At 36.5% G+C, this 14826-nt stretch overlaps 1 protein-coding gene and 1 long non-coding RNA gene across 2 annotated transcripts in view; both read left to right on the top strand.

The window, feature by feature from the left end:
* Nucleotides 1-11183, top strand: part of naaladl2 (N-acetylated alpha-linked acidic dipeptidase like 2) — a 250632-nt gene extending 239449 nt beyond the window's left edge. Inside the window, exons 15-17 of the mRNA XM_087783862.1 lie at nucleotides 1073-1166; nucleotides 4626-4824; nucleotides 9349-11183. Of these exons, the coding sequence (XP_087639988.1) occupies nucleotides 1073-1166; nucleotides 4626-4824; nucleotides 9349-9586 (531 nt within the window). The 3' untranslated portion in view covers nucleotides 9587-11183. The remainder of the gene's footprint in view (nucleotides 1-1072; nucleotides 1167-4625; nucleotides 4825-9348) is intronic.
* Nucleotides 1-14826, top strand: part of LOC148085778 (uncharacterized) — a 257146-nt gene that overhangs the window by 194210 nt on the left and 48110 nt on the right. The window lies entirely within an intron of this gene.

The following is a 14826-nucleotide window of genomic DNA, read 5'->3' as shown; positions in this document are numbered from 1 at the left end:
GAGATACACGTTTGTAAAAACAATGTAGAAGTAGCTTCATGAAAAATGTTATGACATTCTCTGCTCTATAAGCTTTTATAACGAAAAACTAGAGTTGTTTTTAACCGAGCGTGCCAAGTATTGAGCCCCTAAAAATTAGGACAATCCTTCACGAAGCCTGTTGCCACCTGACACCCCACTGAAGCAGAGACAACATGAAATGTTGTTCGTGTTAATGGGGTACTTGTAATAGAAAGCAGACATAAAAAACAGGAGATTCTCAGTCACTGTGTGGATCTTCTTAGTTTTTTAGTCCAAACTTTACTGCACAAAACACACATTTATGGCGTTGTTATGAAGACGGATCAGCACTCCACTGTTATGCTTTTATTGTTCAGTTCAGTTTATTTAAAAGGACAATGTGCAGTTACATTAAAAAGACGGCTGCACCAGATTTAGCACAATGCTACTTTCCATCTGTAGTCCTCAACAAAGATGCAGACAGTTTACATAATACATCACATACAAATAAAGCAAAAAACACAGTACAATCCAATAAGGTCATCTGATGGCCAAATATTGTAAAGTTCGGCCTTAATAAAGGTTTTTTCTATAACAAGCTTGATACAAAAGCAGCTTTGGAAATCAACTTCAATTCTATTTTGTTCACAGAGAGCATGATGAATAACCAATTAAATTAGCAAATGTTTCTTTTAGCTTAAGCAGAGCTGTCCTTGGATCAATATCAACGATGTCAGAAATGTCCTTCCAGTAAACAACCTTCTACAGTTGAAATTGTTTTAGGTATTTTTGTCTGAGGAACCCTTTTCACCGAGGCCTCACCATGGTGATGGAGAAATCTGCACGAAAAGGTCACCGTTTTGTCTTTAATGAGTCCCTTAACGCCACTCAATTATTGGTTTGAAGCTTCCTGGAGACATTGATTTCAAGTTTGTTTTTGAGCTTGTATTCATTACTCACATTATTAAAGTACTTTTGATTAATACGTGTGACAGTTTCTGTGAGCGTCATGATATTGATTTGTTATTGTTCAAAACAAAGGTCAAATATTAATGGATGGATCTCCTCACAGATGACGGCAGAAGCAATCTTCCGGCTGGTCACTGATCCTGTGCTGCCCTTCTACCCTCTGGACATCGCCCTGGACATCCAAAACAAGCTGAAAGGTACTTTGTGCCTCAATGCTCAATCCATCACAAACTGTTTTGACACATGCAATTGACCCAATTTCCGTATCTCTGAATGTCGCCAATATAACGCTCAAAGATACGTTTATTTACCTTGATTTTCCACAGTCTGGCTGATGTCTTCAACCATTAAAGTTTAATGTTTATTGTTTAAATGTTAAGGGTCTCATTTAGTTTAGTTTAGACTTTTAAAACTAAAGGAAAAAAGGTGGACCTTTAAAACAAAATAATGGAGGTTTGTGTGGCGAAGGAAAGACGCATTTATATACAGATAAAGGTAAGACCAGAAACGGTTTTAATAGTTTTAAGCTAACCGTCGATCGGGATTCTTCACTCATCAGCCTTAAATCTGGAAAGTTCTCACTAAACTTTCAGTAGGAGGAAATAAACGTTTGACTTTCAAATTAAGAGCATTGAATCAGCTGCGTCTTCCTTGTAATCCTTTACTATCACGGTCATACTCTATACTGTTTAAAATCCACATTGCTAATCCTTTTACTATTATTTATTAGTTTGTTTATTTTTTCTACATCTATATATCTATATATTTTTTGTGTGTTTAAAACGCAATTTTCATTTAGATTTTCAGCAAATTAAAAAATCATCAAAGATCATTAACTATGGCATGTTAAAGATTGTGTGTGTGTGTGTGTGTGTGTGTGTGTGTGTGTGTGTGTGTGTGTGTGTGTGTGTGTGTGTGTGTGTGTGTGTGTGTGTGTGTGTGTGTGTGTGTGTGTGTGAAGAATGCTGATCAGATATGATCTGAAATAACCAGTAGCCAATTGAAAAAGCTACTCTTATTGGTTTATATACTTGTAAATTCAGAATGTATCCCGCCTCTTGCCCTGAGAAGCTGGGATAGGCTTCAGACCCTCATGACATATTATTGATTATAGATTGTTGTCTAAATGGAAACATTGCCATTGATTTCTTTCACTACAATCCACAAAATAACTCTGAATTGCTTGAAGGAAGTGGAGACATGGATGTTTTTCAAAATAAAATAATTTAATTGATAGATGTAGGCCTAAAATTACAGATAACTGCTGTAACACTTAGTATGGACAAAAATAATTTAAGTACAATTCATCAGGAATTCCTCAGGAAGTGAAAGTTCACCTAAAATGAACGGTCACAGCCAGAGCTAACTTTTTGTCGTCCGAAAAGACGAACTTGAAAATATCCAAATACCTCCATATAGCTCATCTGAGAAGTTGTAACTGTCGTATGGACTAACAATTCCTACCATTGGTTGACATGGAGAGAAGTAAAATTGTGAAAATTGGTCAATATTATATTAACTATCACTATAAATAGAGCAACAAAATATTTGTGTTAACTTTCCGTACAACCTCCCATTCTAACCATGGTTCAATCAGATGAACAATTCTTAAATTTCATTCATTCATTTTCATGCCACTTAATCCCTTATAGGGGGAAAAGGGGAGTCTGGAGCTTATTCTAGTTGCATCGGGCGAGAGTCGGGGGACACCCTGGACAGGACCTAAATCCTAAAGTTCCACTATTTTTTTTCTTATTTCCTAATATAAATGCCGAATCATTTCTTATTTTCTGTCCAAGCATAATCACAAGGGGCGAAGTATTTCCCACATACCAAAGTACACTTGGGTCACATGAGGGTTCACGACATCAAAGATTTCGTCAGTCCGAAAGCACAGAAATCTCTCTCTTCCTGTCGCTCCCTGTTTGAGTCCTGATGACTAGACGTGCTAGACTCACCAGCTCATTCTTCCTGTTTTATTATTCCCTGCAGAGCATGAATAATAAGTCCATTTGGCAACCAGTTCATTATACAGTAGCTGCCATTCATTCCATTCTTCTGTCAACATTTTACTTTCACACAAAATATGTTTTAATAATGCTTCAGACACAAATTGTTATCTCAGAGATTGAATTATTTAAAGTGAGCTGATGCAATATTGATGTTTGCTGATGACTTCTTAATGGCTGCTGTTGACCATGAGACTAAATCATTTTTGTTCTGCATTGTAATTGTTCTCAACAAACTGCATATTATCATGTTTTATTAGATAAATATGTCATGCATGTTTAAAATCAACATAATAGTTATGGTATCGTGGAACTCCTTTCATTATTAATATGCTGTTGAGGCTTCAGAACAGTGTCCAAATTTTTTAAGGTCAGTAGGTGGGACTTGCAGCTTAAAAAATGATGTGAGATTAGAATGGCTGCTAAAGCAATTAGTTATAGAGCCTGGTTAAAAAACAGGTTGTAATTTAGTCATCAGCACACACTCTACGGGGGGGTCTTTTTTTTTCATCTTGATTAAATTCCCGTTCATCAGTTTTTGCATAATAAGCTGCATGGTTGACTTGACTGACAAGTAAGCGCATCAGCTGTCAGCATACGATCCGGGAACTGCAAACTAACCGTGATCTAATGTGTGCGCAGTTGCAATGGCTTGTCTTCGTTTTTATGCGACAAGATTTGGTCAAAAAACGCAGTAAGTAGTGTTAATACAAGATCCGGTAAATCAATCCATTTGTGCATGAGCATAACATTCAAAAACACATATTTTTTTAAATATTAGAGATAATGTGATGTTTCATCGAATCATTATTTTTATGTTTTTATGGTTTAAATCAATATAACTATCAAGGTCTTCTAGGGAAAGGTTTTGGTTGACATGTCAGGTTAGTGAGCCCAGTAGTTGTCAAGTTTCTCCTTGAAAAATTGGAAGTATATTCAATTCAACTTTATTTTAGGTGTCAAATCATGCCAATGTTATCTCAAGAAACTATAGAGTTTAAGTAAGACTATGTTTTGAGAAAAGAAAAACAGATCCCAGCAGATTAACGATGAGTGAATCACAGCGTGACAGTGGCAAGGAAAACACTGACTCTGTCTTAGAAGGCAGAAACCTCGAACAGAACCAGACTCTGTGTTGACGGCCTCTTGCCCTGACCTGCCTGGACTCGAAACAAAGACTCGAGGATTCATTTTCCTCTTTATCCTTCATAAAACTAATGTTTAGGGACCCAAAGTGACATTACAGTGCATTCTTTGCTATATAATTAAAGTTGTGTTTTTGAATGTAACGCAAGTGTGTACAAACGGATCACGGATTTTCCCAGATCGTGTAGTTACCCTTACATACTGTTCTCCGTCTTTTGTACGTATCCACTGTTCTTCTTTCAAACTACTATATAATACATATACATATGTTTTATATACACGTAGCTTAATTTATCATTTTTAAACATTAGTAAGCAAAGAATAATGAAAAAGTATTTATTTATTGTTCATTTTGCCTCCTTCCATGGCTCAAATCAATAGCATTTGAACCATCATGACCCCAGTCACCAGCGAGACTTTTCCACTCTGGAGCAGAAAACTTTCATTTTGTTGGCTTCATTTTCCACGGCTTCTTTTCTCCTCCACTGTTTGTTTTTCCAGATAAGAAAGCGGCATCTCCAGCCTTGCTCACCGCCGCGGCCTCCCTCAGAGACCACGCCGCTTTCTTCCAGTCCGAGATGATGCGACCCGCCAACGACCCCAAAGAGAGAGACCCGTCGCACGTGAGGATGCTCAATGACGTCCTCCGGGACATGGAGAAGAGCTTCTTGGTCCCTGAGGCACCTCCTGGTGTTTACAGGTAGGATGATAAATATCTCAGAAAGAATGGGGGAAAAAAATGTGCGGTTCCAAAAAAAAATGGAAATTCCATCCTAGTTTAGAAAAGGATCTCTGGCCCTTCTGTGAAAATTGGGTCAGAAAAGTGTTGAATTTTCACTCCATGAGCTTATGGACAATGCTTTCCACTTGCAGGATTTTCATCCATGCACAACACTAGCACCACCAACTGGCAGACAATTTAATTGGAGTTATTTCACCGAACACACAGGATTAAACGGTAATGGCGGAAAGGGATGCAAAAGGATCCGTCAATCCGGAATTAATTTAATTCACGTCCCACTGCACGATGGCATATAAACCCTGCCTTAAAGCAAGATGTAGTCCAGACAGACATTAGCACAGGCGGGGATGTCAGACACATTATTTCAGGATGTTATTTGCCGGCAAGATTCTTAATGATTTCTGCGTGATTTGAAGTGAAAATTATTTGTGAGGCAAATCCTTCTCAACTCTCTGTGACTTGTTTAAATACATTGAATTAATCTGTGTTAGGAATTTTTTTATTTTAACTACACATATGTCATCATTCATAAAAATCTCAAAACTTCTCAATTTCTATTTCGAGATAAAGGTTTCCAGAAGTATGTGAGTTAAGAAGCAAGAGATTCTTCAGATTGATGATGAGGTGACAAAGCTTTGCTGTTAAATCTCTTCTTGTCATTGCCGGGAGGAGGCGAGGAAGAACTTTTGGGTTTTAACTTGATAGTATGTGACTTGAAAGGAATCCTGCTACAAGTTTCTCTCTATTGAATAAAAAATGGCTTTTTTTTTCATAAGAGCAGCTGTTGAGAGATACAGGAGGAGACAGACGAGTCAGTCAATCACCAGAACTCTGTTCTCCTTCTCCTTGTGTTGCTCTCTTTAATGATTCTATTTGAAGTCACTCCTTATAAACACAACTTTCAAGGATCACCTGTTAAAAAATATGTGTAACTGTATATTCTGTTAAACATTAAATTAGGCTTTAAATAATGAAATGTGGAATATTTAAAAAAAAAAAAGTACTTAGACCAAGAAGCAATCTATTTTAAAACGGTAATCGCGGGTCATTTGAAGTCCTGGATCCGGTCCAGAAGTCCAGGACCGACCCTGGGCTCTAATGGAGGGAAAGTGTCAGTCACTGTCTAATAGTAATGGCTGCTGTCTGAAAATGTTATAGGACAATAAAAGCGGACGCTCGGTAGATTGATGCGCGTCTGGACAGTGAGCTTAGAGTCCAATATGACGGCCACAGCAGGACCTTGATATGGTTTTTGTTTTACTGCAGTTCCTCTCCTCAAGATTAAAATGACCTTGAGGCGGCCGGCAGAGACGGAGGAAGGCTCGGGAAGAAACGTAAAAAAAAACTAAACAAAAGGACTAATAAGAAATCATCGATGACAAGGTCAAATTGATTTTTGTAAATATGACCAAAGTTAAAATGATGGGGTTTTTTTATGTGCAAAGAATGACATGGAGGAGGAGTGATGGGTTTATGTCGTAGAAATAATACTAACAATACTTCTACTACTAATAATAATAATCATAATAATAATACTAAATACTAATCAATATTTTCCTAAAGTCAATTAGAAAACACACAATTAAAATGTTAGTTTTCTCCAGCGCCTTGTTAATAGTAATGTGCTGGTGATGCATCATGAAGCAGCGTCCTTATTTTAAAAAGTCAGTAGGTGGCGCTCACAGTTAAAAAAAATGAAGTAGAGAGAGTATCATCTAGTGGGCTTCTAAAATAAAGACACAACTTCATGAAAGAGTGGGACATGTTAAAATAAAACGATAGATAACAACGAGCCAAACATGTTTAAATGTGTTCTCTGTATGTTAGCAAAATAACTCGAAACCTATTTTAATTACATTTTTCTGGAAATTTTAATATAGGACAAAGAATGTTAAAATCAATGAATAGTCAATCTCTGTGGTGCATAATGTGCACAATTTAACTGTCCCTATTAATTCATTTTTTCGTTTCTTATGCTGTTTCAAATGCTAAAAAAGAAAAACAGAATATTCCATAATATTGAAAAATATTACTAGAATAGTACTTTTCTGGTTTCCTAATTATGTCACTCTTGTGATTCCATACATTTGAGCTGTTGTTAAACATAATTTGTACTATACAAGTTAATAAAAACTTTTGTATTGACCTGAAAATATAATAGGGTCTTGCCTTTGAATCATCTTTTTTTCCCTCCTTTTAAACCCTTTTTTGGCTTGTTTTGTGATGTTTCTGTTCATCAACTCTCTCATCTCAAAGAAAACCCTGCTTTAACCCTGGCTAGCTGAAGAGTCACTGTTTAGATGAATCATATTACATAATGTAAAAGTTACAAAGTGGATTTGTTTTGGCGTTTCATACCTCATTTAGTTCCTGTAATGTCGCCCACAGAGTGGATGTATGAAAACAACACGCTCCACATTTGTTCTTGAGTATAGAAATAAAATCAATCATCGGAGATGCCACTTTGGAGAAGAGAGGAGTGTGATTAAAACTGACAAGTTACCACATCTATCTTCCGAATGTGTCCGCCGAACGTCACTTAGGATTCCGGCGTCGGAGTTTTCTAATCCACTTTCTACTTTTCCCTTTCTGGACAAGAATAAATGTGTTTGCTCGCCACTGTTAGTCACACTTTATGACAGTAATGGACACTTTGATTGTCTTTCAACGCCATTAGTTCTTCCACTAAAATTAGCCACTCCGCCGCGCACACATCTAATAGCATCCATTACACCCAAGAGGATCTGGCTTCTTTTTGACAGCAGGCTGAGGTGGAGGTGGAGATTGTGTTTTTAAATATTTCATGTTAAGAGAAATAGAGAGTGGGAGGATGGTTCAAGAGGAGGGTTCTTATATTAAACTAAATGTGAATGAACTCTGATTTAAAACATGTGGATGTGCAGAAAATTACAGAAATGTTATTATTTTATTGTTTAAATATTTGTTCTAGCTATTCTCTATATGTTTAAATAAATGAATGACGGGGTTGAAAAAAACAAAAACTGAATATTAACACATTTTTTTTACAATGAAGTGAAATCTGGCTGTTTCTTTTCTTTTTTCAGAAATCATATATTCATATTTTATTAATGATTAATACATATTAATGAGGATGATGATCAGAGTGAGGAGGAGATGAAGATTATGATGAGGCTGAGGAAGATGATGAGTATAATGAGGATGGAGATGATGATGAGGATGAGTAGTTGAGGATGATGATGAGGGTGAGGAAGATGATGAGGATAATGAGGATGAGGATGATGAGGAGATGATGATGAGGATGAGTAGTTGAGGATGATGATGAGGGTGAGGAAGATACTGGCAATGATGAGGAATGAGGGTGGGGACAATGAGGAGGATAATTAGGAGGATGACGATGATAGTAAGGATTAGGATATGAGGAGATGAGGAGGACAATGATGATGATATAATTGAGTATGATAGTGGGGGTGAAAATGAGGATGGTGAGCATGGTGAGGATAAGGGTGAGGAAGAAGACGACGAGGATGAGGATAAGGATAAGGATAAGGGTGAAGATGAGGATGATGGTGAGGATGAGAAAGAAAAAGATACTGGCAAAAATGAGGATGAGGAAGGGGACAAGGAGGGTTGAGAATGAGGAGGATGAAGATGATAGTAAGGATCAGGATGTGATGAGATGAGGATGATGATTACAATGGTGAGGATGAGGAGATGAGAATGATAAGGGTGAGGGAGAGGAAGATGAGGACGACGATGATGATGATAATGACAATGACAAGGATGAGGAGAAGGATGATGGAGATTATAGTGAAGATGAAGATGAGAATGGTGAACATGGTGAAGATGAGGACAAGGAAAAGGATAAGGGTGGGAAGAAGGATGTTGAGGATGAGAATGATGATGATGAGGCTGAGGATGATGACGATGATGGTGAGGATGAGAGAATGAGAATGATGAGGGAGAGGATGATGAGTATGATAGTGAGGATGAAGATGAGGATGGTGAGCATGGTGAGGAGGAAGATGAGGATGAGGATAAGGGTGAAGATGAGGATGAGAATGATGGTGTGGATGAGGATGAAGATGAGGAGGATGAGGATGAGGATGACGATGAGGAGGATAAGAAGATGAAAATGATAATGAGTAGGATGAGGATGGTGAGGATGAGGAAGATGAGGACAAGGATCAGGATAAGGGTGTAAAGAAGGATTATGAGGATTACAATGAGGATGAGGGTGAGGAAGTTGATGAGGATAAGGACAATGATGATGTTGAGAAGATTAGGATGAGCGTGAGAAAGATGATGAGGATGATGATGAGGATGAGGATGAGGACGATGATGATGATGATGATGATGATGAGGATGATGATGATGAGGGTGAGCAGATTAAGAGGATAAGGAAGACGATAAGGATGAGATGGAGGAGGGCGAGGAAAAAATGGAGGTAAAACCGATTCAATCTAAATTTCTTCTAATAAAAATGTTTTTCCTTCTCCATAGAAATCTTCTGTACAGCCTCCCAGGATCGACATCCCAGTTTTCTCTCCTGCGATTCTCCCAGGAGGCTCAGCGGCGCTGCAGCGACACGACAGCATCAGTCTGCGCCCCACTGTCCCGGCAGGAAGGAGCATGCGGTTACACCGTGAACCGGTCCAGGTCGCTCATCCTCCAGGCTGTCCAGTCAGCTGACACGCTCGTGTGTTTTGGTCTCAGACTCTTTGAGAATTATCCACTCTGACTTCAATGTTTGAAGAGGATTTAGGAGAATCCCTCGAATCCAGTCGAGCCGGGAAAACAACCAGCTTCTCACTATAAGCTACAAGCAATTGCAATTGTGATCCTGCCATAAACGTATTGATTATGCAAAACCAGCTCATGAGTTATCAGAATGAGGGATTCTTTTTACATGACTCCAAATTAGCTTTTTAGAAATTAAAAAACACTTATAGTTATGATTGACGAAGACATGTCTAACCAACAACAGGAAAGCATTACTGTCCTCTTCCCTCTTCTTCTCCCATCTTTGCCGTGGACACATGTATGTCCACACGTCGACCTTTAACCTAATGACCACCGACTCTCATAGAAGGTGCAAATGTACTCCGAGTTTGAGCAAATATATTTGATAAACAAATATGTCTCCTTATTTTAAACGGCGCATTTTAATAAATAATAAATGGTATGGCTAAAATCATACAATTTTTTTAATCTAACTTCTCTCTGCTAATTTTGCTGAATGGGATAATTAGCCATTCGTTGTATTAAAACTTTTGCTAACAAAGCTAACTCTGGAAAAGCATGATAATCAAGTATTTTATTTTACTTTATGTTAAATTAAAAAAAAAAATTAAAAAAATTACAAAAACATTTATTATAATATTCATGTGTTCATTCAAACAATACAATCGAAAATAGTTTGTTCTCAAAAGGTCTTTATTATTTAAATAAACATTTAAAAAAAATGTTTTGTGTTAGTTGTAAAGTTGAGTTTTCTCATTTTGTGTTATGATCAAATAGAGTAAACACAGACTTGTAAATGATGATGATGATGATGTAGTAGATTTCAACAAACTCAATTCATAATTGTTTGACATCATTAAGTGAACAGACCTTATTAACATCTGATCATCATCAACGATTAGGAATGGGTTCTGTCGCATGAACTGTTACTTTAACTGTAGTAACCGGACCGAAAAGCAATGCAGATATTGGTGCCTTATTTTGGTCTGGGTGTCATTTTTCCCTGACAATTGGTCAACATGTATTTGAAACATAGCCATGAAGGTGATTCCCACTCTCTCACTCAGAGTAAATAAGTAAGTAAAAGTTATTTGTAAAGCGACTTTCTAGACCAGGGTCACAAAGCGCTTTAAAAATCAAAAACATGTTGATGTTTCTTGAAGCTTAGGAGCAACAGCTTGGAAGGATTTCTCTCTTCTGGTCAGGAAGTGTGTTCAGCAAACCATCAGTATATTCTGATCCACAGACCTCAGAGCCCGAGCTGGATCAGACCACTGATGGAAGGAGGAGCCTGAGCATGAATAGATCTGAAAGTAAGAACCAGAACTTTTAAATTGATCCTGAAAGAAACTGGCATCAGTGAAGAGATTTAAGGATCAGGCAAATGTGAGTTCTTCTACTAGAGCAGATGCGATGAAAGAGTATAATATCGATTTTGTGACCGATTTGGTCGGATTCACCTAACCCATAATAATACTGACAAGTGTTATCTTGATCATTTAAGTTTATATTTTATTGAGTTTTGTTTCGATTGTATAAGTGCTTTGTGATCCTGCTCTACAAATATAATTTACTTACTTACTTACAAATTGCAACTCAGTTTTAAAGAACCTGAAAAAATAAGCTAGCAAACATAGCTCAGGCTTCTGTTTCAATAATGCTGGATGAATACCAGATCAAATCTAAACAATACCCGTCCTTGTCAATAATATTCATTTAATAATAAGTGGCAACAAAGTGCTTTGACGCAGCATAAAAACGGGAATGTCATTCATCTAAAATATTTGCTGAATGCACCGGTATGTTTGTATATGCATGGTTGTATTTGTTTAGCTGTCTTCTTATTATTCCGACAGAGATGCATTGTTGCCTGCATGCATGGGATGAATGTTGAATTTTGTATTGATTGTCAATATGTATCATGCTAGTGTTCATTAATGGCAGTCAGACTACCAATAGCCAAATACATTGAATAATAATTCCTGAACTGAAATTCAAGAATGAGTCCAAGTGCATTGTCCTTTAATACTGATGCGTTTTGTATAAAAGCAGCAATAATATGAATGATAAGCAGAAAAATGTCCATCGTTTTGCACCTTAAACGCTAATTGCACTTATTCAATAAATCCGGCAGCTGCAGATATCAATTCTATTTTCAAAAAGTCCTTTTTTTAAATCAAACTTTTCTACACCTTTTGTATAATATGATGATTTTTCTACACATTTTCTGGCTATTCTGCATCGTACTGTCTGAACCGGTTTTTAATCGTATGTATTTATGTATGTCTGGTGGTGTTGCCATCGCCATGGTTACTGAGGTGTTAGTGGTAGCTTTTTTTTCTCTTCAATTGTTATTAAAGTGTCTCTTAAAGATGAATAATTAGTTTGTAAAAGTGTCTTTGAAAGTTTGTAGGCCTGCAGTTTTCCTAGCTAGTGCTTGTTTTTTACAACTTTGGATCTTTGATGTAGCAAAACGCAAAATGAAAAGGTTTGCCAAATGAAATTTTGATCAGTCGAGATATGCTACATTTTTTTACTGTCAGTAATAAATGTTATGATAATTGATGCTGCTGGGAAAAAGCTAATGATCCAATACAAACAAAGTGTTTGTTTGTTTTCGTATTGAAATAATGCTGGTAATGTTCATTCATGCATTAATATACAGATCATTAATCAACAATGTGATCTAACAGTGTGCATGTTTTCTTATTTGTTCATATTTTGGCCTTTTTTGTACTGTTGCATGTCTCTAAAAAAAAATGCAGATTATCGTGCAGATGTCGCCCTCAATAAGAGATTAATTTAAAATAAGCATACTTAAAAAAGGATGTGGTTTCTTTTTCCATTATTCTATTAATATCACTGTAATTTAATTCGATTTTTAAAACAGCATTTTACAGGTTTAAGCATCATATTTGCATGTTTAACTTCTGGCATGTTGTTTTCAAAATGATTCTCATTGTTGTGTTTATTGGATTTTACAATAAACTAATCAACTAATCGTAGTATTGAGTTTTCCTTTACACTGAATCTTTGCTTACTGTATATAACGGTATTTTGTGTGTGATGGATGCAGTAAATTGTGTTGTTCTTCCCTGAAAATAGGTGTGTTTTTGGAAAATTTGAATTGTGTGTTTTAAGATGGAGAGTTGAACTTGTTAGATCAGGGGTGGGCAATTAGAATTCTTCAAGGGCCACATTAAATTCTGTGAATGTTGTTAGGGGCCGTCAAGCAAAAAGAAAGACGAAAAAATTCCTAAAAAAAAAGGACATGCGTCAATAGGCCGTGACTTTTATTAAGCTTTATAAGCTGCAATTTTATTCTTGTATATATAGAGTTTTTTTTCCAAACATTTCTTCAATTAACTTGAAAAAAAGAATGTTTTGAGGGATTAATATAGACTCGAAAAATAACACACAAAAAGGAGGGAAGTGTTATGTGAAAATGTAAATTAATAATAAATGCATTAGAACCATTTATACATGATCATACTTTGACATTAGGAGGGCCGCATAAATACAATCAAAAGGCCGCACTTTGCCCAGGTCTGGGTAAGATGCTTTTAGTTTTGTCATTTGTGTCTTTGAGTTAAATATATATTTTTAGAGTTAAACTAATTCAACTCTTAATCAGGATAAATTTTAGTAGGAAAAATTGCGAGCTGACAAAATGTACGCATTTAAATTATATCTGAACATATTTTGAATTAGCAGTTGATAAGTTGATGAGATACAGTCTTTGTATCCTTTGTCTTTGTTGTTTTTCTTTGACCTATGTTCTTTGTCTTTATCGTTAGACTTAGATTGTGTCATCGTGTTCTTTCTCTTTATGTTCTTCTTCTTATTTTATTCTTAATTTATTATTTTTTATTGTTTATGAAAAATTGCTGGCTATTGGAAAAAAAACAATTTCCCGAAGGAGACCTCCTGAGGGATCAATAAAGTTTTACCTTACCTTACCTTACCTTGTTTATGATTAATGTAAGTCCCTCCAATGACATTGAAAACTACATTTGTTTCTAAACTAAAGAGTTTAACCTCCAGAAAAAAAAAAAAAAAAAATTCAAGATAGAGGAATTTCTAATGACTCGTACTCAATGTGCTAATATTACTTTACATGAAACTTATTTAAGAGGTCCTGCAGATTGTTTATTAGTGTATCCTACTGACATCTAAAAAATAATAATTTTATTTCATGCTTTCCTCAAATGTTTATGGAGAATATAAAGTTTAACTTTTCAAAGATTTAAAAAAAAATGTTAAGGTTTAAAAAATACCAGTAATATATTAATGTTTTTAGCGAAACAAAAGATGATGTTGCAAAAAAATGTATCTCTTCAACGTTTTTTTTCTGTTTTTATATAATAGATTTTGTAGAACTGCAACGGTTCTAAATGGCTCTAAATGGAAATTCTCCAAGATGGCTACGATTATTCTCACCTCTGCCACCAGATGGTAGCAAAAGACTTTTGTTGCACAGCACACAGCTTTGACGTTGACGTCTCAACGTGTATGATTTCTGTCTGCAGGGGGCGCTGTTTGTCCTGTTTGTTTTCCCGCGATGCATAAATACACGCGCATAGCATCCGTGTGTGAGGGACGGGAGGGGCCAATACAGAGGAGAAAATGTAGGTCACACTATAAAGGAGGGGTTTAGGAAGGAGGGAGAAAACGAAAGATGTATTTCTGACAGAGTGCGTTTGGATCAAACAGGTGCGCCACACAGAGAGAATATATATTTAGAGCCACTATTTCAAGTATTTTAATTCACATACATTGAAATACACGAGCACACATCCAGAGGCTTTTGTTAAATAACAGATGATTTTTATCTTCCTGCATTGTGTTTGTTTTGATCCATTGATCCATTGATCTATTAAGATACAACTTAACAATACTACACTAACAGCCAATAATATAAGTAATATTTGTAGACCTGTCTTTGTTTTTTTACCTCGTAGAAGGAGACGTCATGTGATCAGGCTGGTCAATGAGTCTGTATAAGGGGGAGGGAGAGAGTAGCTTTCACATTGCTGGTTGCCATGGAAATGCTGCAAGGGGCTCCTTATCTTCCCGCCATTGAGCGTCAGCTCCTAGTAGCGAGAAAAGCAAGGTGGTTGCCATGGAAACCAGATGCTCTCGATGTGTGTTTGCAGTCTGTCACCTCAGCCTGGCCAATTCTAGACAGGAGATCTCATCCTCAGGAGCAGGTTTTTGTAGCCTGACTTTGAAGGACCT

The sequence above is a fragment of the Callionymus lyra genome, chromosome 2 (genome assembly GCF_982586985.1).
Source record: "Callionymus lyra chromosome 2, fCalLyr1.hap1.1, whole genome shotgun sequence".
Lineage (NCBI taxonomy): Eukaryota > Metazoa > Chordata > Actinopteri > Syngnathiformes > Callionymidae > Callionymus > Callionymus lyra.
Note: the sequence above shows the minus strand (reverse complement) of the source record. Positions and strands in the feature narration are given on the sequence as shown.